General features: G+C 33.5%; 2 protein-coding genes across 2 annotated transcripts; both read left to right on the top strand.

Moving 5' to 3' along the window:
• The first annotated feature begins 4,197 nt into the window (after positions 1-4,197).
• On the top strand, positions 4,198-12,093 carry LOC115702329 (ethylene receptor). Its single transcript, XM_030629781.2, has 7 exons — positions 4,198-4,489; positions 5,070-6,033; positions 7,695-8,063; positions 8,162-8,428; positions 8,528-8,655; positions 8,826-9,023; positions 11,422-12,093. Exons 2-7 carry the CDS (start codon positions 5,110-5,112, stop codon positions 11,768-11,770), a joined length of 2,235 nt encoding a protein of 744 aa, XP_030485641.1. The 5' UTR covers positions 4,198-4,489; positions 5,070-5,109; the 3' UTR covers positions 11,771-12,093.
• A 5,314-nt stretch (positions 12,094-17,407) lies between these two features.
• On the top strand, positions 17,408-21,891 carry LOC115702326 (receptor protein-tyrosine kinase CEPR2). The gene is made up of 3 exons (XM_030629778.2): positions 17,408-17,898; positions 18,468-21,127; positions 21,243-21,891. The coding sequence occupies exons 2-3, from the start codon at positions 18,583-18,585 to the stop codon at positions 21,632-21,634; spliced, it is 2,937 nt and encodes a 978-aa protein (XP_030485638.2). The 5' UTR covers positions 17,408-17,898; positions 18,468-18,582; the 3' UTR covers positions 21,635-21,891.
• Positions 21,892-24,158: the final 2,267 nt, after the last annotated feature.

Raw genomic sequence — 24,158 nt, 5'->3', positions numbered from 1 at the left:
AAAGGCTACAATCAAAGACAAGGACTTGACTACTCTCAAACATTTGCTCCCGTTGCAAAGTTCAACACTCTTAAAGTTTTCCTTGCACTTGCTGCAATGAATAATTGGAATGTTCACCAACTAGATATTCACAATGCCTTCCTCTATGGAGACCTTGAAGAGGAAGTTTACATGAAAATCCCTCCTGGTTACAATGCTCCCCCCGACTCTGTTTGTCTACTAAAAAAGAGCATATATGGGCTAAAACAAGCCTCTAGACAATGGTACTCAAAATTAAGCACCACACTCATCCATGATGGCTTCTCACAATCGGCCTCTGATAATTCACTTTTCACAAAAAAATCTCAACACATGTTTATTGCTGTCTTAATATATGTAGATGACATCTTAGTTGCTAGCAACAATGATTCTACCATATCTACCTTTAAACTCTCTCTCAACAGCAAGTTCAAGTTAAGAGACATTGGTTCTCTACGATTTTTCTTAGGCCTTGAAATAGGCCGCACCAGCAAAGGGATCTCCGTTTCTCAACGCCCCTTCACTTTACAGTTGCTAAAAGACACGGGCAACCTTGGTATTAAACCAGCATCCTCTCCTATGGAATACAATCTCAAACTCAGCAAGGATAAAGGGGCCTTACTAGCTGATCCAACTACATATCGAAGCTTGATTGGCAAACTCATATACCTTACCATTACACGCCCTGATATCACTTATGCTGTCAACCATTTGAGTCAATTCCTACAAGCACCCCGTGTCCCTCATCTTCAGGCAACAAATCGCATCTTACAGTATCTAAAAGCCACTCCAGGACAAGGGCTCTTCTTCCCTGCCAATACTTCTCCCACCATCTCAGCCTATGCAGAAACCAGCCTATCTGAGGCAAATGTACAGGTTTCATTCTTTGCTGACGCTGACTGGGCTGCCTGCCAGGACACTAGACGATCCGTCTCAGGCTTTTGCATATTCCTTGGCCAATCTCTTGTTTCCTGGAAATCCAAAAAACAGCAAGTCGTCTCTCGTTCTTCCGCTGAAGCAGAGTACCGTGCAATGGCAAATGCGACATCAGAAGTTACATGGATCCTTGCCCTTCTCAACGATTTTGGCATCTCTCCAAAAATCCCAGCAACGCTCTACTGCGACAACACAGCCGCAATTCACATCAGCGAGAACCCTGTTTATCATGAGCGCACTAAACATGTTGAGATCGATTGCCACTTCATTCGAGAGAAAATTCAGCAAGGCTCCCTCAAACTTCTCCATGTCTCTTCACAACAGAATTTGGCAGACATTTTCACCAAAGCTCTAATGCCATCTCCTTTCTCCAACATAGTCTCCAAGTTGGGTGTTCTTAATATTTACACTCCAACTTGAGGGGGGCTATTAGAAATTAGAGTTAGCACTAGTTTAGTATCAGCTGTATTCAATGTTTTTCTCTGCCTTTAACTGTAAATTCTGTTACTTTTAGTTGGTTAAAGACTGAGCTGTCAAGTTAGTTATTCTAACCAACTCTGTCAACAGCTCAGCCTATATAAACCAATCTATGCCTTTGTACTCATTAATTCAATTCAGTGGAATATATCAAAGCCTTGCTTTTCTTCTCTGTTTCTCTCAAATCTTCTAACACAATCAAGCATAGAGTATCAAGATTACACTAATTTCAACACACATGCATCACAAGAATCTCTACAACAAAATCATGCTTAAATTAACTTCAACTTCAACAATAACACTTAAAATTACCTCAAGCCTCAAGCAAACACAAGCCACAACACCTTCAAAATTCAAGCTTGAGTTCCAACTCAAACCCAAAGATAAACCACAAATAATAGAGATGGATTTAGAGAGAGAGGGAGGATCGGTTTTGGGTGAGAACAAACCAAAAAATGCTTCTCATTATAATAAAAAAATACCTTTTGTTGAAAGTAATCCAATTATACAAAAATTACAAAAATGTCCCTAGGGCCACATAACACTCATCTAGGCATTCAAGGGCAATTATGTCATTATCACATAACACACCATTCAATTAATTTTCAGATTAATCACATATTAATAAAATGCCACTGAAATTCCCAATTGTGACTATACCGCGTCGACCTGTCAAAAAAATACTCGAAAAAGGAAAAGACAAGTATACTATATAATAATATAGTCTATAAGCACATAATAATATAAATTCTACAATTTTACCCTTCTCGGGTCAAAATTACTAAAATGTCCCTGGCTCACCAACGGGGTCTTAACATGTCATATATCCAATTAATTCACATATAATAGATTATATAATAATATAATTCCATAATAATACACACTTAACTAGTTAGGGTTTGCTAATCAATTTTCTTAATCTTAGGGTATTACACCAATGGAGGACGACAGTACGAGGGAATCTACTGGAACCGAGTGTGGACAGTTTTTAGGCCCTGTAGGAAGTAGTACTCGTCCATAAAATTCCCTATTTTGCTAACATCGGAGTCCATAGTACCCTTCAACCATTTCTCGTCCAATTGGGATAAGTAGAAGTACCCCGACCTGCTCTACTTAGGAGTTAACTTTAGATCGAAGAGCCAGTTGGTGTCATGCAGAGATGGCTCACCCCATCCTTGAGAAGCATAAAGGATGAATAGGGCAGATAAGTATTTGATGCCCTTTGGTGTGAATTGGGTCGGGCAGAGATGATAGTAGTCCACAATCCTCTTAAAGTACGGAAGCAAGGGCAACATTTTACCCTGCTTAGTATGGGCACTCGACCAGGCATAGTATCCATGTCTTGGGCTAGTTGCCCGGTGATTTGGAGAAGGAAAAAAGCACTCGACACCTCCCCGTTATCCGTCCTTCTCCAAACTCCTCATCTTGGCTTGGGTAACTATAGATGGAGGAGACACCCACCGAGCTCCTAAGGCACCCTGCCTTCTTGGAGGAACAGCTTCAACGTACTCCTCAGTCACGTAGTCATCGCCCTATACCAAAACGTCACCAGCCTCGGACACCAGTTCCCCTACTTCATTGTAATTGCCAAAGCGCAATGGCTGAGCAACTACCTCCTCCTCGGCTTCAGATCGATTGTCAGGACGAACCTCCCCCTGATCCTCTATCTCTTAGACTTCAACGTCCCCTTCACTATCCTCCTCCTCAGCAGCAGGCCGGGCCTGTTCAGCGCTCAGCATCGTGGCAAGTCGGGCCACGTGAGGATCAGTCACAACAATTCTCCACATTATTTATTTAGTGCGGGCCATCATCCTATCCCTGAACGGTGTTTGGTTAGTATGCCTAGCAACAGTTATGGCAAAGGTGGTGATAGGAATGCCAAAGGCAGCGGTACTTAGTCGGCCCACGGGGATAGTATCAACTATGTCTGGTCGAACGACGTATGTCCAACTGGACGACAAGTATCGTCTCCACCCCTTCCTGAGTTCCCAAATGAAGCGTCTATAGCCTTCACCCGCGATCTAGTCGGGATAGAAAGGATGCTGCACCTTGGGTTCGGGATAAAGAGTGTAAGAAATGGTTCACAATTAATTTGCTGTTCTGATTTCTTGAGTGTTTTATTTTTCATAATTTAATTCATAATTTATTAATCTACAATTAGGTGGCAAAAATTTGTGAAATGGCGTTAGAATTGTTATGAAATTTTTATGGACTATTATTATGCCTTGTTATGGAGTTTATAAAGATTGATATAAAATTTTTAAGAACTTTTATGTATTGTTATTAATAGGTATACATTTTTGATTAAATATTTTTTTTTCTTGTACAATATACTTTGGAACTTTTGATTTTTAAGCAACCCAGACCGCTCAAAAAACCGCATAAAACCGCCTCTAAAAAATCATCCACCCCAAACTTTTATTGGGTAGTTATGGGTTGTGATTTTAAAAAATTGCCAAATAAAAAAATCGCCAAACCGTCCAAAAATTGCCAAACTCAACCCATGTGCAGCCTTAATAAAGAGTGAATAGAGAGTTCTCTAAATGTAGAAAGCTCCCTACTTTTTTCTTAATTTTTTTTAATAATATATTAATCAAAAGTACAATTTCTTCTTCATTGTTTTATAAAAAATTTATATTTGATAAATTTAATTATAAAATATTATTAAAATAATTAAATAGTAACTAAAATAAAGAGTATAATTAGAGCACCATAATAAAAATATCTCTTTAGAAATACTCTTATTGTCCAATAATAATAATAATAATAATAATAATATATTTTAATTTTTGTTGAAAATTGGACCAATTGTCCCAGAAAGGAAAGCAGAAGAAGGCCCACAAAGTAAGGTACCGACTCAAAAGGAAGGAATAGGACGCCATTCTTCTATGTCTTCCTTCCGTGCTCTTGTCTGAAAAAAAACGTATTGGTTGACCAATTGGATTGACATTGCATAACCTCCATACGCACCCACCACACACCTCTCTCTCTCTCTCTCCCCTTCTCCCTCCTCAACAATAACCTATTTTCTAGCTCTCCTCCATGACTCCACTCTCAGGTACAGCTTCAAGCTTTTTCTCTGTCATAATCGAAAACGTCATGTTTTTCTTTAATCTTCATGTAATTTCAATTTATTTTAGAAATTTCTTACACAAAGAAGAAGAATTTGGAATCTACGATTTGGATCCTTCTCCTATTTATGTTGAGAGGGATGATTTGGGTCTTAAAGGTTTCTGCTTTACCAAATGTATTGGATGGAATTCGGTCTTTCTGTGTTTGAATAAATACCTATTCTTTGTGAAAATTTGTTATTTGTTTCTCGCTCCAGATTGTTGTACTACCTGCAACTTTTTCTAATTTATAATATTTGGGGATTTCTCAAAGAAATTATGCCCTCAACCCAATGGAGTAGTGGTGTTTTTTAGTAGGATCGAGTGGTTTCCTGTGTTTTAGGGGTTTTGTTTTCTTCCATCTTGGTGGTAGTACTGGAGTAGTATTCAATATGTTTATCTGTTTTAGCTTTCCACCTTAACCTGCTTTTATAATTATTATTATTGCTTTGTCTTTTTTCTGTTGAGTTTGGTTGGGTGGACTCCTAACCTGTTTGTTTTCGGGACTTTTTTGTGAACATATATTAGGTCGTTAGGAATGTGAAGAGGAAATTTAGCTGAGCTAGCTATGGCTCAATCATTCATCATGGAGTCCTGCAACTGCATTGAACCACAGTGGCCTGCTGATGAATTGTTGATGAAGTATCAGTATATCTCAGATTTCTTTATTGCGCTTGCCTATTTTTCAATCCCTTTGGAGCTGATATACTTTGTCAAGAAATCCGCAGTTTTTCCATACAGATGGGTCCTTGTTCAGTTTGGTGCTTTCATAGTATTGTGTGGAGCTACGCATCTTATTAATCTGTGGACATTTACTATGCATTCAAGAACTGTGGCAGTTGTAATGACAACAGCCAAGGTTCTGACAGCTGCTGTGTCGTGTGCCACTGCCCTTATGCTAGTACATATAATTCCTGATCTATTGAGCGTTAAAACTAGAGAACTCTTCTTGAAAAACAAGGCTGCAGAGCTGGATAGGGAGATGGGCCTGATTCGAACGCAAGAAGAGACAGGTCGACATGTTAGAATGTTGACCCATGAGATTAGGAGCACCCTTGACAGGCATACTATACTAAGAACTACCCTAGTTGAACTAGGGAGAACTTTGGCCTTGGAGGAGTGTGCTTTGTGGATGCCAACGCGTACAGGTTTAGAACTTCAACTTTCATATACACTTCGACAGCAAAATCCAGTTGGATATACTGTACCCATTCATCTTCCTGTTATAAATCAAGTCTTTGGTAGCAACCGTGCATTAAAAATATCGCCAAATTCCCCAGTGGCAAGGCTACGGCCTATTTCTGGGAAGTATGTCCCTGGGGAGGTTGTTGCTGTACGAGTGCCACTTCTTCATCTTTCCAACTTCCAAATCAATGACTGGCCTGAGCTTTCAACAAAGCGCTATGCTTTGATGGTCTTGATGCTTCCCTCAAATAGTGCAAGGCAATGGCATGTTCATGAGTTAGAGCTGGTTGAAGTAGTTGCTGATCAGGTACGGTTTTAACCTGTTACCATCTTGGTATTGATGCTATCACTAAAGAATATTAATAAGCATTGCTTACAAAAGCTTCATGTTGGTGTCTTCAAAGAAACAATTTAAGTGGCTATGATGCACAAACAATCAATCTTTTGCTTCTAAGTCATATTTGGCTTAATTTTAAGTCCATTAGTTTTTATGGAAAGATTGTTGCTTTTTTTTAATTTTAGGATTAATTGATTATAGAAATAGATAATGTGGCAATTATCACAGATGTAAGGTGCACTAAGTAAATTGGGAATATAAAAAGCAAGTTTCTTTTTTATAAAATAAAATTGCAACCATTATTGTCTTGGACATTTGAAACCATGTCTCTAGGCACTCGGAATACCTTGATTATCTGGATATACTTATTCATGTTTCATTTCAATTGCTTGGGATTTTTTTTTTATTTCACAATATTATAGATATTTGAAATGTTAAATAGTTTTTTTTTGGGTGTTTGATTTAATTACGTGTTATGTGGTGTTATTGGTAAAATGAAAAATAAAATAATACACAAGTAGATGTAAAGATATAAATAGGTGTAAATTTTGAGATTTTGTAATTAGCATCAAAATTTAATTTAATTTAATTGAATTTAGATTAATACAACGAGATATTTAAACACATCTAAAGATATGGAAAGAAATTTGATATTTTTTGAAGATAGCGAAAAAGAGAGCAAAAAATAAAGTGGGTGGTGTTACGTTGCCACTCCCTCAAGCTCTGTGCGCCAATTAGCAGGCAATTTGTCGTCCTATGTCGTACAGGATGACGATACATCATCATCCCCTCAGATGACTATGTTGCCACCTAACAGGCAATGTGTCACCTGATACTGCGGCAAAATGTTGCCACCTAGAAAGCAATGCGTTGCCCAACGACGTACAAAGTGGCAATGCATCTTGTGCGCATGTTCTTGATTTTTGGCTTCAAATTTTGTTTTTGAACTAAAATAAGTGGGAAGGTCAAAGGCATGATTAGTCCTAATTCTCTTTTCACTTGTACAAAAGAGACTCTTTCCTCCATTGTTGTTCTGAAACCCTAATCCCCCACCATATTGTAGTGATGATGCTTTCATGAAGATGTTTTTATGATAAATAATTTGTGGGTTTTGTATATGAATGACTTGCTTGGAATCTTTTCCTAACATGAGTTGTACTCTTAGTGTAAAATGAACAGAAGCCTTCATGAAGTTTTTTTGATTGACATTCTTAAATCTTTTTTCTTTTATATATTAATTAAATTTTTTGTAAGCTGTTTCCCTCTGTTTTTAATTTGTTAACTTCATTTTGAGGTAATGCTTTGTATTATTATAAACTATATTTTTCATGTTTTCTTATTCAAAATGATCTTCTCAGTTTAGGGCTTAATAATGTTAATATACTAGATTTTTATTCTGCCTATTAGGTGGAGTTGTAATGTGATAATATGATGTTTACTAAATATTTTGGTATGTGCATGCATCCAAAGTTTGTTCCAGTTTTCTTGGTCTAGAAAACATGAATGAGGGTATACTGAAACGAGGTTTTTTTTCTAGATAAAAATTATAAGATTTTACATCTCTTTTGTAGATATATTGGGTGACTTACAGACCAGAAGAATTGATTTCTCTACTATTAATGTGGATGCAGGTTGCAGTAGCTCTTTCACATGCTGCTATATTGGAAGAGTCAATGAGAGCTAGGGATCTTCTATTTGAGCAGAATGTTGCACTTGATCTAGCAAGGAGGGAAGCTGAAACTGCCATTCGTGCTCGCAATGATTTCCTGGCTGTTATGAACCATGAGATGAGAACTCCTATGCATGCAATTATTGCACTGTCTTCCTTACTGCAGGAAACCGAATTGACTCCAGAACAACGCCTGATGGTTGAAACAATACTTAAGAGCAGTAATCTTCTGGCTACTCTTATAAATGACGTATTAGATCTCTCAAGACTTGAAGATGGCAGCCTTCAGCTCGAAAAAGGAACTTTTAACCTTCATTCTGTATTTAAAGAGGTAAGATATTGTGTTCCTTGCAATTGTTATGTATGTTAAAGCTCAATGTCTCATACATTATCATGCATTGCTTAGGGATGTGAACTGTGTGCCTGCAGGTCCTTAACTTAATTAAGCCTGTTGCATCTGTCAAAAAATTATTGGTTACATTAAATATAGCTTCAGATGTGCCAGTATACGCTGTGGGTGATGAGAAGCGCCTTATGCAAACCATTTTAAATGTCTCTGGTAATGCGGTAAAGTTTTCAAAGGAGGGAAGCATCTCAATGGCAGCTTCTGTTATAAAACCAGAATCTTTAAGAGAGTATCGAACTGCAGAATTTTTTCCGGTACCAAGTGAGGGTCAGTTTTACCTACGTGTACAGGTTTGCTTTTTCTTAGTACTGTATTAAGACCTTGAAATTCCTTTTAGTCTTTTGAATTATAGTTTTATCTGCGGTTAATCTTTTTATCTTTTATCATAGGTAAAAGATATGGGATCAGGTATTAGCCCGCAGGATATGCCTAAGCTATTCACGAAATTCACACAGACTCAACCATTAGCCACTCGAAATTCTGGTGGCAGTGGGCTTGGACTAGCAATCTGCAAGAGGTCCTGATTTTTTTTTTGCTATGTTATCTTCAGTTTTAGTGTTGAGATAATTTAAATTTACCATTATGTCAATCTGGTACTGATTTTGTGGCATTTAGAGTTTGCCTGTTTAATAGACTGTTCTATGAGGCAGTTAAGAACAATGTTTTCCCCTTGTTTGAAATGATCAGGTTTGTAAATCTCATGGATGGAAGTATATGGGTTGATAGTGATGGTCTTGGCAAAGGATGTACAGCTAGTTTCATTGTCAAACTTGGATTTCCTGAGCGACCTTATGAAACCAAGCTGCCTTTTGCGCCTAAGGTGCAAGGCAATCACATCCAGACCAATTTTGGAGGGCTGAAAGTTCTCGTTATGGATGATAATGGGTTAGTAATGTTACTATGGTTCCAATTTCCATTTTCATTTTCTTTTCCATAAATTTGTTCTGTTTTTTGGAGTAGTATGAGTAAGGTATTTGGAGATGGGATTCTGGAATCTAGCATCTGAAATTTGATTATACATAGTCATTTCCTTCTTTATATCATCATTTCAGTTTGCCCCTTGATGCAAATTTAAGTGGCCACCTTCTTGTTTATGTGATGATCATAACATTCAGAGTATCAATTGCATAAACTTTTATTCTAAAATGTGAACTCTTGGGAGTGTTTTGACCTACTAATTAAAGTGTCATAGGTGAACTTCAATGGTGGTGTTAGAATGTAGAAGTGTGGTTAGAAAGTAGAGTGAGGTGTATGATAAGAAACATGAGGTTTCATCTCAAAACAACATCTGATGAGTGGAATAGCCCACATATCTTATAAACGGTATTAAGTTTCTACACATTATCAATGTGAGACTCTTTAATATCACTCCTTAAGACAGTGACTATTTTTGCTCACCAATGGCTTGATCACAATTGGTTTTTGGTTTACTATCACCTAATCACATGTCTCTTTTATTTTGTATTGGTTTTTGGATTTGGATTGGATACTCATTATAGTGTTCTTTGATTCATGATATCATATTAAAATGTGGAAGTGTAGTTTAGAAAGTAGGGTGAGGTGTTCGATAAGAAGTATAATATTCTATCTCCAAATCAATTGGTGATGAGTGGAGTAATCCATAATCTTATAAATGGTATTAAGTTGATAACGTGAGACTTTCCACCTATTAAATGATATTTTTCCTAAGACTACCAGGGGAGACTAGAAATACGAAGTAAAAACAGAAAAAAAATTCTTAACCATTAGCTACTAAGTGCTACTCCATTCCATAGTTGGTGGGGGAGGGGAGTGATTGGGAAAAGATCATCTCTAAACTCTCTTGACAAAAAAGCTCAATAAAACTTAAGAACTTTTCTCTAGCCACGTTGCTAGAACTTGTACACTTCCACTGCTAAGTGCTCCAGTTCCCACCCTAAAATTTACCCACCGGGAAGAGTTAGCCTACACAACCTTATTACTTCCTAACCTGCCTGTGGGTAAGAAACCAAACCTTGCTAGTAGCACATACACCGTGAAGGAATTAAGGGGTTCAAACAAATGAAAGTAAGTACCTTCATGTAACATTTCAAAGAGAATGAGATCCTGCTTCACACCATACCATATCAACAAGAAGTACAATAGGAAGTTGGAACAACCCCATCTGATATTAACAAATGGGGACCAGGTCACTGGACTTACTCGATTAAGATTGAGATGAATTAATTCCCCTTGCCACCAAAATGAAGAATTGAAGATAACCCCATTCCAAACAATAAGATCCCTAATAAACTTTCCAAAATAGGTTAGCCAAATTTTCAGATTGAGATATGGAGTAAATAAGGACTCAAGAAATATTGAATAAGTGTCAGCCTCTCTCCTTCTACAATTGAATGTGTCAGCCTCTAAATCCATTTAATCTAAGTAAAACACTTTGAAATAATTCACACGCAGCCACCAGCTTTCCCAAAATCAGGGGAGATCTGCTGCTTACTGCTCACGAAAACATCCGACCTATACTATAGTCAAGTCCGCATATCTTTCTGATCTCCCTATTTTGCAGAACTGCTCCCTTAATTCCACCATAAGAGGGTTCTCATTCAATGGAGGCTGCTGTGAACCCTCAACGAAGAGTAGAAATGATGTGAGAAACAGTGTGATTGATTCCATGATAATCTCCACAAAATTTCTCTTCCCTGAGAAAGCCTTTCCCCAAAACCAATACTTATGAAGCACTTGTGTTTGTCCTTGTAAAATTCTGGCTGACAATTCTATGGTCCGACCAGAACCATCTCTCCTATACCTCACTATGTAAAGATCACCTTCACATAATACTGGCACTCCATTAGTTTTGCTTGCGCAGACATCATAATGCAATGCAGGTAACATTTAGCAGTAATATGGAATTAGAATGGTAAAAAGGTGGGATTTCTGTACATTTTAGCTATTTTGGCTCTTATTGACACAGACAAAAATGTGTCTGAACAGCTTCTTAAAATTTATACTTTGTAGCTACCAAGCTTTAATCCCATGATAGAGTTTTGGTAATTGGATAAATTCTATGTTTGGTGTGATTTTATCTAAAAAGAAAAATTATGCTGATCTTAGTGTCATTTTTATGTGTACTCATCATTCTAGACAGAAGGCTTTCAGGTGAAGTTTTTCCTTCCTTTTACCTTGTTTTGTCGTATCATTGGTTGGTGACTTATTTGTAGTAGTTGCTAGCTAACATTCAAACATGTTTTTTTTTGTCTTCTGTAAAATCATACATGACTTACGTAAGATGAATGTTTTTCCAATACAGGGTAGGCAGGTCAGTGACAAAGGGTCTTCTTATCCACCTCGGATGTGATGTAACAACTGTGGGATCTAGTGATGACTGCATGCGTACTGTTTCTCTGGAACACAAAGTGGTGTTCATAGATGTTAGCATGGATTGTTATGAACTTGCCAGCCGCGTACGCGAAAGATTTGGAAAACGCCAGGAAAGACCACTAGTAGTAGCACTAACGGGGAACACAGACAAGGCAACAAAAGATAACTGCATTAGATTTGGTCTGGATGGAGTCATTCTTAAACCTATTTCAGTTGATAAAATGAGGAATGTTCTTGCAGAATTACTAGAGCATCGAGTTTTATTTGAGGCAATGTAAGTGCTACGAACATGTGACTAATAAATATAGAGGGTCCCAAAGAGGAAAACAAATCCGGCCAACTAAAGATAAAGACGCAAGCTTGTTGGAAATAATTTTTTTTAGTCAGTGTACATAGCACATGGCATTGCAGTAATTCATGGAAGATGGAGTGGTAGCACAATATTTCAACCCTTAAAAAGGGATTTTCTTTACCTTTGATATGTCTTATAGAAATTATTGAGGAAACATCCTTTTGCTAAAGGAAAACTGTTTGGTATATGTAAAACTCTAATTTTCCATGAATGGTTTCATTTTGATGAATACATTAATGGTTGTGAACATGTCAGAAGGAATCATTGAACTTTCAGTTTTGATCCTTGACTAACACTGCAGTATATGTTAAGACTAGCCATTTTTCTTGCACAGAAGAGAAAGCCGAGACTTACAAGAACCACAATAGGAAAAATGGGCGGGGAGAAGTGAAAATCCTTTGGTTTTATTTTTACATTATTTCACGTAAATTTTTGGTTTAACAAATCTTTGTTATTTTTTTAAGCAGGGATCGATCATAATAGTATTACGTTGAAATTTATTGCCTCATTCATTTATAGGTTTGAAATGAGTATCACTTCTATGTCAATTGATAATAGTTGTTTTGTTTCTTATTACCTTATTCTCACTATTGCATTATTCTTTGATATATTTATATAATAACGAATAAAAATAAAAATATATATATCATTATATATCATACTAATAAAATTATATATCACGTCAATAAAAATATAATAAAAAATAGAGCTCAAATAATATTTTAAAAAGGGATATACCATAGAATAAAAATAAATATATCACTCACTAAAATATATATACTGACAATAATAATATATATTACTAATATATATGGAACACTTCTTAATGAAATAGAAACTAAAACAAAATTAAAATTATACTAACCAAATTTTATACTACAATTAAAATTATATATCATGAAAACAAAATTAAATAGCACCATTATATATAATGAAATAGAAACTAATTAAATATTATTTAAAATAAATAATAAATCATACAATTAAAACATATAAAAATAATAATTAAATATATGTGACATGCCAAAAAAATTATATACCTACATTAAAATATTTATATTATGCGAACAAAATTATGTCCATTATTATACATACTAAAATAAAAAATAAATATTATTTAAAAATAATAATATACCATACAACAAACAAAAATATACAGTACAACAAAATATATATATCAACCCACAACAACCCATAAAAAATTAAAAAAATTGACATAACTTTAAAATAAAAAAAAATTAGAAAAACTAATATAAATTTACCGTAATAATTTACTTTTAATTTTTAAAAGGAATAATGAAAAATAAATATTGGTTTTTTTTTATCTATTACTATTTAAAGAATGAGGAATCTCTACATTTAACTTTTGAAAATGACTAGCAATTATAATTAACACATCTATACTTATTATTATTAATCCAATATATATAAAATGTGGAGTAGATATATACAAACTTATCGAAAGAAGACAAAATTGCAGTTCTCAATCTCTTTCAAGTTTCAACTTAAGTTTATGTGCCACAACAACATATATTGATGTATATATATGGGCCATACGGCTATATGCGCCCTAATCCCTATTTATGTACAATTCGATAGTGTTAGTATTATTATTATTGAGAAAGACTACCACCTATACCTAGTCCACACTAAGAAGACGTGTAATGTTATCTAACAATTGTCCATTGAGATATTCTATCCTATATTACTTTTTTTTTTTTTTGTTTTAAGGAGTATACCTTTTTTATTTATCAATTAATTAAATTTACCTTTAATTTATATTTAATTGAAACATATTTTTTTTATATGTATTGTACTAAAAATACCTTAACATAAAGAAGTCACAAGGAGAGTATATTGAAGTAACAGGGGCAAAATCGGCAAAGTGTTAAAAAAAGAGGTAAAAATGATGGACTTTAAAAAAATAATAAAAAATAAAAGAAGACAATATAAAAAGGTTATAGAGTCTAGTTTCTTCTTTTTTTTTGGAATTTTTACACTTAGTACCACTTTTTGTCAATTTTTTACATTTTTATCAATATTCGGTTATTTAAACATTTATAAAACTTTTGTTTTTCAATATTACATTTTCAAAAGTTTTATAATTACAAATATGTCTATCCATGCTTATGTCATGGGTTTTACTTTTTCTTACATGCCATCCCTGCCATTACTTCTCGTTTCTTTTTTTTTTTTTTTTTTTTTGTTACTCTTTCGTTAGTTTTTATGTTGACAGAACCGACGATCATCCCCTCTGAAGCCCTAACTCACGATTTTTCAACCTCCCATCTATGCCACTCTCTGCACTATCTTCCATAACGTCTGTTAGTTTTTCCTCTCACATTTTCTTCTCTTCTTCTATAAATAGCCACCACTAGGTCAGGTTCAAAGTCACCTTCACCTGCTAAAAAAATTTCAAAAAATGCTAAGAAACCTCCTTCGAAATCATCTAAAGTTGATCCTAAAATGGTTTGAAACGCATTGCGAAGAAGGAAATGTGTGATGTTGCAGAGCCATCTGGTTCTAAAAAAAGACCTCTTCCAGATAAGATTGAGTCTCGTAAGGCAAAGAAAACCAAATCTTCGAAATCTGCCAAGGATGTATTTTGGGTTATGTTGTTTTTCAATTTTTTTTTTTAGTTTTTTTCTTGTTACTTTGTTTTTCGTTTGATATTTTGTGTTTCACATTTTCCCCCCTTGTTGTTTTAGGTTATCTCCGATTCTGACTTTGAGGATGAAGTCTTTATATATAGTACATTTCTGTTTTTATTTCTTGTTTAGTATTTTGTATTTTAGTTTTTTAGTCTTTTGTTCTTTTTTCTCATGTTTTTTGTTGGAACTATTGCAGGAATGAGATTACATATTATGACCAAAAGAATCTGTTTCTTGCGAAAGCCATCTCCACTGCTTCATACAAGGTTATAAATAATATTAAGACTTGCCTTTCATCTAAGAAACTTGAAATGTTTTAAAAAGCCTATTTTGGGCATTTCATTAAGCTTCTTGAGTTCAAAGTTCAACTGCAAGTTTTTCATGGGTTGTTGTTGCGGGAGGTTCAGTAGCCTAATGATGCTGAATTGTGGGTTATGATTCGTGGTGTTAGGATTAGGTTTAGCATTGAGGAGTTTGCATTGATAACTGGTTTGGATTGTGAAGGCGATTGTAGTGTGTTGGATTTTATATATATGTAAATTGCTTCCCTTTTTAGTTTATTGTAGAAAAAATCCCAACAATTACATCTATTTAGTTTCCCAAAACAATTAATAAATACATGGGGAAGCTAATTTACTTTCCTAAAACAAAGAAAAAAAAAGGAAAGCTAGGTAGGTTTCCTCTTTTTTCTTGTGAGTGCAAATCTATCCCACAAATTTAGGGATGTGATTGAAGTTAAACGCTTGAACATTTAAGGAAAGTATCTTTGAAGATATTCTAGCAGCATTTACTCTGGTAAGTACATGCGAGCTAGTTGCGAGATTGATGCTGGTTGGATGGTACAATGTATCTTGTTCGAATATTTTCAAATTCTTCTTCTAATCAGTTGTTTATAAATGATAAATTATTTTGGACGGTACATCATGGAGAGTATTGCCCGTCCAGGTCATAAAATGTTCCTCACGAGTCACTCAGATAGATCCCACGTCACCTTGTGCAAATTTTGGGATAATAATTTATTTATTTGTTTTTAATAAAGAAAATCTGATACAAATAAAAGTGTAAATTTACATTTGGAACCCTAAATTTCACTTTTAAACTTAAGTTAATTTTAAAATATCCCATTTATATCTCTAGAATCAAGTTTGAAATTAATTAATATTCTAATTCCAAATTATTTTCACCAAAAAAAATCTTTTAAAAATAAACTTTTCTCTAATCAAATAATTATATTTCCGAATAAATTTCTAAAAGTTAACATGATTTTGTATTCCAATTAAAATATATATATATATTTGTACAAAATTAATTTGTATAAAAAATAATTTAAATTATAATTATTAATTTGTTTTAGAAAAAGAAAATATTTAGTGACGGCTTTGTCGTCATTGATGGCCCTCAACGATGAGTTATCAGTGACGACTCTTTAGTAATAAAATGTCACAATTAATTGTTATCACTGACGAAAAAATTTATCCGCACTGATGGCTACTTTCTTGAAGTGTATATTTGTAGTTCCTAACCCTTATATATAATTTTTGAAAATGACTATAGCAGCAACCCTATTTTTTTATATGACGGTCTGTATTATAATTGTAGGAGGCATTTCATCCATTTTTAAAAAATTTGAATAATTTACGATGTTTAAAATAAAGTTCAAACATACTTTAGTTGTTTCTTTTTCATATGTGCAATTTAATATTTGAATATTATTTTCGATACAATAATTTTTTTTTAAAACAAAGAAAGTGTGTGCTATGATCATAATATACACAACCATATCAAAAAATTGAATTATAAATTTCTCTAAATGTAAAAAATAAAAATACCCCTACCTACCATTATAAAAAAAAATTGATGTCCTTATTGTAGAATTTTTCACTAATTTTTTATATATTGTAAATGAAAAGGAAAGTAGAGGTCCGGTTCAAAGTTCAAAAGCCCCACCCGGTGGCCCCTCAAGTAGTGGAACATTTTATACAAAGCCATTTAGTGATCAGTCTGTTTATACCATACTTTGACCAAAAGATAACATTAGCATTAAACTGAAGATATTAGAGCATCCAAGGATACACTAAATTTAGTGTTACACTATCACTAAATTTGGCATCAAAAAATACTTTCACTCCAACCACAACACCAAAAATTACACTAAAAAAAATATTCCTTATTATTATATTAATTTTTAATAAAATAAAAAAAAATTAATATCATATTAATTAACAAAAATTGCCACAATTGTTATATTTAAAAGAGTCATACGATAGAAAATTTGAATTTTATTTTCGGCGTGTTAAATTTTTCTAAATTTTTTGAAATTTTGCAAGATGTCTTAAATAATAATAATGTACATGACTATAAAAAAAGACTACATAAATCTCTTGAATGTCGAAATAGGTAGGAGTATATCAGTGCGACACTTTTAGAGAAATGCAGTTTTCGGCGTATTAAATTTTTCTAATTTTTCCAAAATTTTGCAAAATGTATTAAATAACTATAATATACACTACTATATAAAAAATAGACTACAAATAAGAGTAGATTCGTCCATCACTTTTAAAAATGTGTATTGTAAAATTTTTCAAAAAATTATTCTTAATTTTATAATTATAATAATATAATTATATATAAATATTAATTAAATTATTAAAAAAAAAAGAAAAAAAAATGCAGTGATTTACAGTGCACGACATTGTAGACAAAACTTGAAAATAGTGATAAAATTGCAGTCTCCTTGAAACAAAATCACGGCATATATAAAATTTTGCCGTGTCCTTGGACTTGCTCTTAGGAGAAGAAAAAAGAAGTAATTTTAGAAATTTGAAAAAAGTAGGTATGATTTTTATTTTATTTAAGAGATTGCACATATTTTTTTAAAATAATAAGAGAGAAAGGTACATAGCTTCTACACGCATAAGGCATCACGATCCATTATCCTATCACCCACGAAAATAATAATGCAACCGCAAAATTTGTTTGGATGTGTCTACTTTTTACTACTATATTCTCTATTACCGAGGCCCTTAGTAGATTCCAAAACTTCTCTAAAAGCAATTTTGTTTCTTCTTATCATTTTACATATTATTTATTTTAATTAATCCCCAAACTTATTAACTCACTACATATATAGTACTATTTGTTTCTTCTCTCTCAATCTTCTTATTCTTATTCTTATTCATATTCTTCTTCTTCTTCCTCCAAACTCATAAACTAAAACGTCTTTATTCCTTTTCAAAAGTTTCCCCTCAGCTCCTTCCATTTTCCATCTCCGTTATACATTTATCGGGAATTAAGCATGCGGACGTAGTCGGTCAATGTACGACAAATAACTCTCCCTCCATTTCCTACCTATAAATACCTGAAATGAACACAATTCTGCTCAGTATTAATTGATCAGTTTCAGGTAAGAAAATTCATTTCTCTCTCTCTTATTTAATTTCTTTCATTTGTTGTCAGATATTTCATTATATTTTTACTTTCCATTCCAGCAAAATCTACTATTTTGTTTTTTGTTTCTGTTTATTCTTTCTACTAATTTTTGATTAAAGTGGGCAGCTCCAATTTTCCTTTTATTAGTCCATGATTACACAGTGAAAAGTTTTATCTTTATTTGTTTACTTATTTTGTAGTCTTTTCGTTTGAAAGAAAAAAATATGTCTTTTACTTTATTTATTTTCTTTTTCAACTGTTTTTTTTTTTTAAAAAAAAATTATCATTGCTTAGTAAACAAAATTAACATCTATCAGATGCGATTAAGGATTATTTTGAGTAACTTCAAAGCATCCTTTGCTTTCTTTTCTAATCCACATCCCCCCACTAACAAAATTGACGTTGTAACCTCACCTTAACTCTCTCATCTCCTTTTTAAATATTTTCTCATTGATTAATAATTTTAGATTTATATTAATTAATTAATTGATGTAATTAATAAAAGGAAAACAATAATTCTTGAAACGTTTTGTTTGTTTTCAGCTGTTACCAGATATGGCGGTGTAACGCGAATTGGGAATATTATAAAATGTTGTTGTAAGGCAAGGCATTTTGAGATCTTTATTATATTGTTGTTTTACCATTTTGACCCTCCTAAATGGCTGTACTCCCAATTATGTCCTTCAACTTCATACTATTACTACTATCTACTCTTTTGTTCTTCCCGCCATTTTACCTGTCTCTAACGGTCGAGACTCAGGCCCTTCTTCAATTCAAAAACCAGCTCAAAGACCCTCTGAACCACCTTGATTCGTGGAAAGACTATGAGAATCCATGTCGATTCGTAGGGGTTACTTGTGATCCTGTTTCAAGGAAAGTCGCTGAGATTTCTCTTGACAACAAGTCCCTATATGGGGAGATTTCACCTTCTATATCTCTCCTGAAGAGCTTGACTAAACTCCATTTGCCTTGTAATCATATTTCTGGAAAGCTTCCTACCCAGCTGACTAATTGTAGCAATCTCAGAGTGTTGAATCTCACTGCTAATTTTATAGCAGGAAAAATCCCAGATCTTTCCAGGCTTCAGAAGTTGGAGATTCTTGATCTCTCTAAGAACTATTTCTCTGGCTCATTTCCTGCTTGGGTGGGGAATTTGACTAGCCTGGTGTCACTTGGTCTGGGCGAAAACGTGTATGATGAAGGAGAGATTCCTGAAAGTATTGGCAATTTGAAGAAATTGAAATGGTTATATCTAGCCTATTGCCGGCTGAAAGGGGAGATCCCTGAAATTCTGTACGAGCTTGGGAAATTGCAGACTTTGGATCTTTCGAGAAATAAGATCTCTGGAAGGCTGTCCAGGTCGATTTCTAAACTAGAAAATTTAAATAAGATTGAGCTTTTTGCTAATCACTTGAGTGGAGAAATACCACCAGAGCTTGCTAAACTCACTCTTCTACATGAGTTTGATATCTCTGCCAATTACTTCCATGGGACATTGCCTCAAGAGATTGGAAATCTAAAGAACTTAGGGGTATTCCAAGTATACCAAAATAACTTCTCTGGAGAGTTCCCTGCCGGTTTTGGAGATATGCCACAGCTTTTCGCCTTGTCTATCTATGAAAACCAGTTCTCGGGTGATTTCCCAGCCAACCTCGGTCGATTCTCAGCGTTGGAAAGCATTGACATATCTGAGAATCAGTTTTCAGGTGCATTCCCAAGGTTTCTGTGTGAGAAAAGAAAACTTAGGTTCTTACTTGCGGTGGAGAATAACTTTTCTGGGGACTTTCCAGATTCTTATGGTAATTGTAAAACCCTTGAGAGGCTAAGAATCAATAACAACCGTTTGTCTGGGAAGATCTTAGATGAGATTTGGGAACTTCCATTTGCAAAAATGATTGATTTTAGTGATAATGACTTCAGCGGGGGGATATCCCCAAGAATAGGTTTCTCTACCAACTTGAATCAGCTGTTATTAGGGAACAATAGCTTTTCTGGCAATCTTCCATCAGAACTTGGCAAGTTGACAATCTTGTCCAAGCTCTACTTAAGTAACAATAATTTCTCTGGACAAATTCCTTCAGAAATCGGAGGGCTGAAGCAACTTTCATCTTTGCATCTTCAAGAAAATTCTTTAACTGGTCCCATACCTCCTCAACTGAGCTACTGCAGCAGGATAGTGGACTTGAATCTTGCTACAAATGCATTGACTGGTAATCTCCCTGTTGAGCTTTCTCAGATGAGCTCTCTAAACTCCCTAAACCTTTCTGGGAATAAACTTACCGGAATGATTCCACAAGATATTGGTAAAGTGAAGTTCAGTTCTTTAGATTTGTCTGAAAACCAGTTCTTTGGACCAGTACCATCAGATCTTCTGACCATGGGTGACAATGCTTTCCAAGGAAATAAAGGGCTATGCATAGATCAAAACTTAAGGGCAAATTCTGATATGATAATCTGTGGTAGAAATCGAAGCCAAAGAAGCCTACTTCAAAGCAAACTGGTCCTGTTTTGCGTTATAGCATCTGTGTTGGTTGCCATTTTAGCTGGTTTACTCTTGGTGAGTTACAAGAACTTCATGCATGGTGATGCTGACATAGACAGTAACATAGAAGATGGGAAAGAAACAGAATCAAAATGGAAACTAGCGTCTTTCAATCAATTGGAATTGGAAGCTGAGGAAATATGTGATTTGGAAGAACACAATCTGATTGGAAGTGGCAGCACAGGGAAAGTCTATCGCCTAGATCTGAGGAAAAATGGAGGCACAGTGGCTGTGAAGCAACTATGGAAAGGAGATGCTCTGAAAGTTTTGGCAGCTGAAATGGAGATCTTAGGTAAGATAAGGCATATCAATATACTAAAGCTTTATGCATGTTTAGTGAAAGGAGGATCTAGTTTCCTGGTGTTTGAATACATGGCAAAGGGTAATCTGCTTCAAGCACTTCACCGCGAGATCAAATGTGGACAGCCGGAATTGGATTGGTATCAAAGATACAAAATTTCTCTAGGAGCTGCAAGGGGGATTGCTTATTTGCACCATGATTGTTCACCACCAATTATACATCGAGATATAAAATCAACCAACATTCTACTCAATGACAATTATGAGCCAAAAGTTGCTGATTTTGGTGTGGCAAAGATTGCAGCCCAAAAGGGTTCTGATTTTAGCTCTTTTGCTGGTACTCATGGCTACATTGCACCTGGTGAGTTTCAATATTATGATGTCTTGTGCTTAACAAAATTACAAATATTTTTAGATGCATTCTATTCTATTCTGCTAACTGCTTAGTCTCATTCATGTATATGCTGCTGTTTCAGAGCTGGCATATACTCTTAAAGTGACTGAAAAGTGCGACGTGTATAGTTTTGGTGTTGTGCTTCTAGAACTAGTAACAGGTAGAAGGCCTATAGAAGAAGAGTATGGAGAAGGAAAAGATATTGTTTATTGGGTTTCAACTCATCTCAACAATCGTGAAGATGTGATCAAGATTCTCGACAAGAAAGTTGCACTTGAAGTACTTGTTCAAGATGACATGATCAAGGTCTTGAAGGTTGCTATGGCTTGCACAAAAAAGCTTCCTTCTCTGCGCCCCACCATGAGAGAGGTTGTGAAGATGCTAGTGGATGCTGAGTCTTGCACTCCCAAGCTGCTTCCACACCAGAATTCTGAAACAAACTATGGTAATACTGATAGTAAGATGTTTTACTAGACACTTTTACTTCTTTTTTTATAGCAATGTCTCAACAGGTGTGAGAAATCTTACACAAGTTTTTAATTAAGAGATACTATGGGTTTTGAATTTTCAATCAGAAAGGCTTATAACAATTCTGCCATCTTGATAGACTATCATGGCAAGTGTTTCGCCATTGCATGATGATAATGTTTTGTAATTTTTAGAAACAAAAAATGTGACATCGGAATGGATCTTCTAGTTATTATCTATGAAACTATGTTTTTTTTTTTTCACTTCTAGATCAATGACTACTGTGAAATCCTTTTCATTTTCAGAAATTTAATCCAGCAATAGAGCAATAGAATGGATGATGATAAAAAATAAATGATGTGATTACGATGTTTTGGAATTGAGGTGTTTAATTATATGGTACTGATTATTTTGAGAAATAAGTTTTGAGTTGTTTTATTGGTGTGGTGGCCAACTGAAAGTTTATGTGAAATTAGTTAGTCCTGACTAAATCCTAAAGCCTCAGAAAAAAATTATATAAATATATTTGAATTTTCAATAAGCTAATATTTGACCAAACTTATATTCAAATTGACGAAATATATCAAATCATTGCTTACTCGAGTCGGGTATTACTTCTGATTTTTTTTTGGGGTTGGTTTTTTACAAAAATGTTGAAATTTTAGTAAAAATTCAAAATTTTATTGTCACACGGCAGAAATTACATTTATATTGTTTTCTTTTTTTTCTTTTCTTTTATACTGTAAATACTAAAAAAAACAAGGTCTCTATCTTTCACGCCCACAAACAGAATTACTACAAAAATATCAGTACAGTCGGAAAACAATTATTAATTTCGACGAGATTGAGCAAAAACAGTAAAATTGACGTCAAATCAAACCAAACAAAAGAAAAAAAGGATTAACAAAAACTAACAATTTTTTACACAGTCTCAACACTAGATGCAATAGTGGCTATATTTGTAAGCCAAATCTTGAAAAATAAGAATAAAAGAACTACTAATATAAAACTAAAACAACACAAAAATGAATGTAAAATAATGAACCAAATATAACCACTTAAAAAAAACATAAAAGAACTACACAATAAAAATTATCAAAAATTAGTATATACTGTAATAAATTAAATAATAAAAAAGTAAAAAAAATACACTATACTAAAATTAAATAAAATTAGAAAAAATATTATGGGGTATAATTTTTTGTTCCTCAAGGGTGCTAGTGTTTGGGTATATATTAATCATGAAGTTTCTTAGTTGCAACTTGCAAGTCAATCATTTGTCAATAAATCGTTCTTATTCATTTCATATTTATTAATTATAGTAAAAGATTTGTTGCTGACTTTTCTTTAATCATGCTTCAATGCATGGGGCATATAGATTAAATGAGAAATGTTAATTATAACTTCCTATTATAATTTTTTAGTCAACTTTTATGTCCGAAATTACATGTTGAAATATTTTTTTATAAATTTTTTTCATAGTATATGGTATTCGTTATAGTTATAGTATTATCTCTGTAAATTTTTGAAAAATTCTGAATAATTTACAGTATCGAAAACAGAATGTGTTTTCGGACGTGGAGATTGATTAAGAGATTATAACAGGAGATTAACGGTAACACTCCTCTCAATTTTGTATGTGAAGGTTTTTGTTATTGTTGTTCTATTATTATTATATATAAATATATATTTTACAAAATAGACTCTTTTGTGCATTTTTTATATAAGTATATAAATAAATATATATATATAGATATAAATATATGGTAGACCACTCATATTAAGGTAAAATATAGAAAAAAGAAGTAACTTTTTGAAAATAATTTCATTAAATAAGTTAAAAATATATTTTAATTATTTTTTTTATTTTTTGAATTTTACTTTTTATATAAAAATATATTTAAAAATATAATATTTAATTGATATAGAAAAAAAAATAAAATAATTGATGTATGATGCATTATAATTTATGCTAAAATAAAAAATAAAAAATAATAGAATATAAAAGTTATACTTATAGCTTCTTGAGTAGTTAGGAATCCGGACTTAAAAAAAAAACCATAAAATTTAAGAATGTTTTTCTTTTTTATTTTTTTTTTAAATTTTTTACCAAAACATTTCCAAAAGTGTTGATTTAATTCTTAAAGCAAAAAAACAATCTAAAAGAAGCTTAACCAAGCATAGCTTTAGAACTTAAATTATGCAGAGTAAAAGTGCCACAAATTCAACTACTACTCTGCAAGAGTTAATTTTACAGCATTTTTTCCTTGCAGCAACTAATTTTACAACATTATTCTCTCATATTTATTACATAATAAAAAGGAAAATTAAGAAGAAAGAGAATATTCAGACACGTTGGGAGATTTGGAAGTGAGTGTGCATACGTATAAGTTGGGTTTCACATTTTCTTTTTTTTTTTTTTTAAAAAAATGTAGTACTTACTACTCAGCTCAGCTGGACTGACCTGACCTCTCACACGGCTAGTTCTGTTGTACGTGTGTGTACACTATTTCTTAAAGAGAAATACTAA

Source organism: Cannabis sativa, chromosome X (assembly GCF_029168945.1).
Source record: "Cannabis sativa cultivar Pink pepper isolate KNU-18-1 chromosome X, ASM2916894v1, whole genome shotgun sequence".
In the NCBI taxonomy this organism is placed as follows: Eukaryota; Viridiplantae; Streptophyta; class Magnoliopsida; order Rosales; family Cannabaceae; genus Cannabis; species Cannabis sativa.
This window is presented reverse-complemented; position numbering and strand designations above follow the sequence as displayed.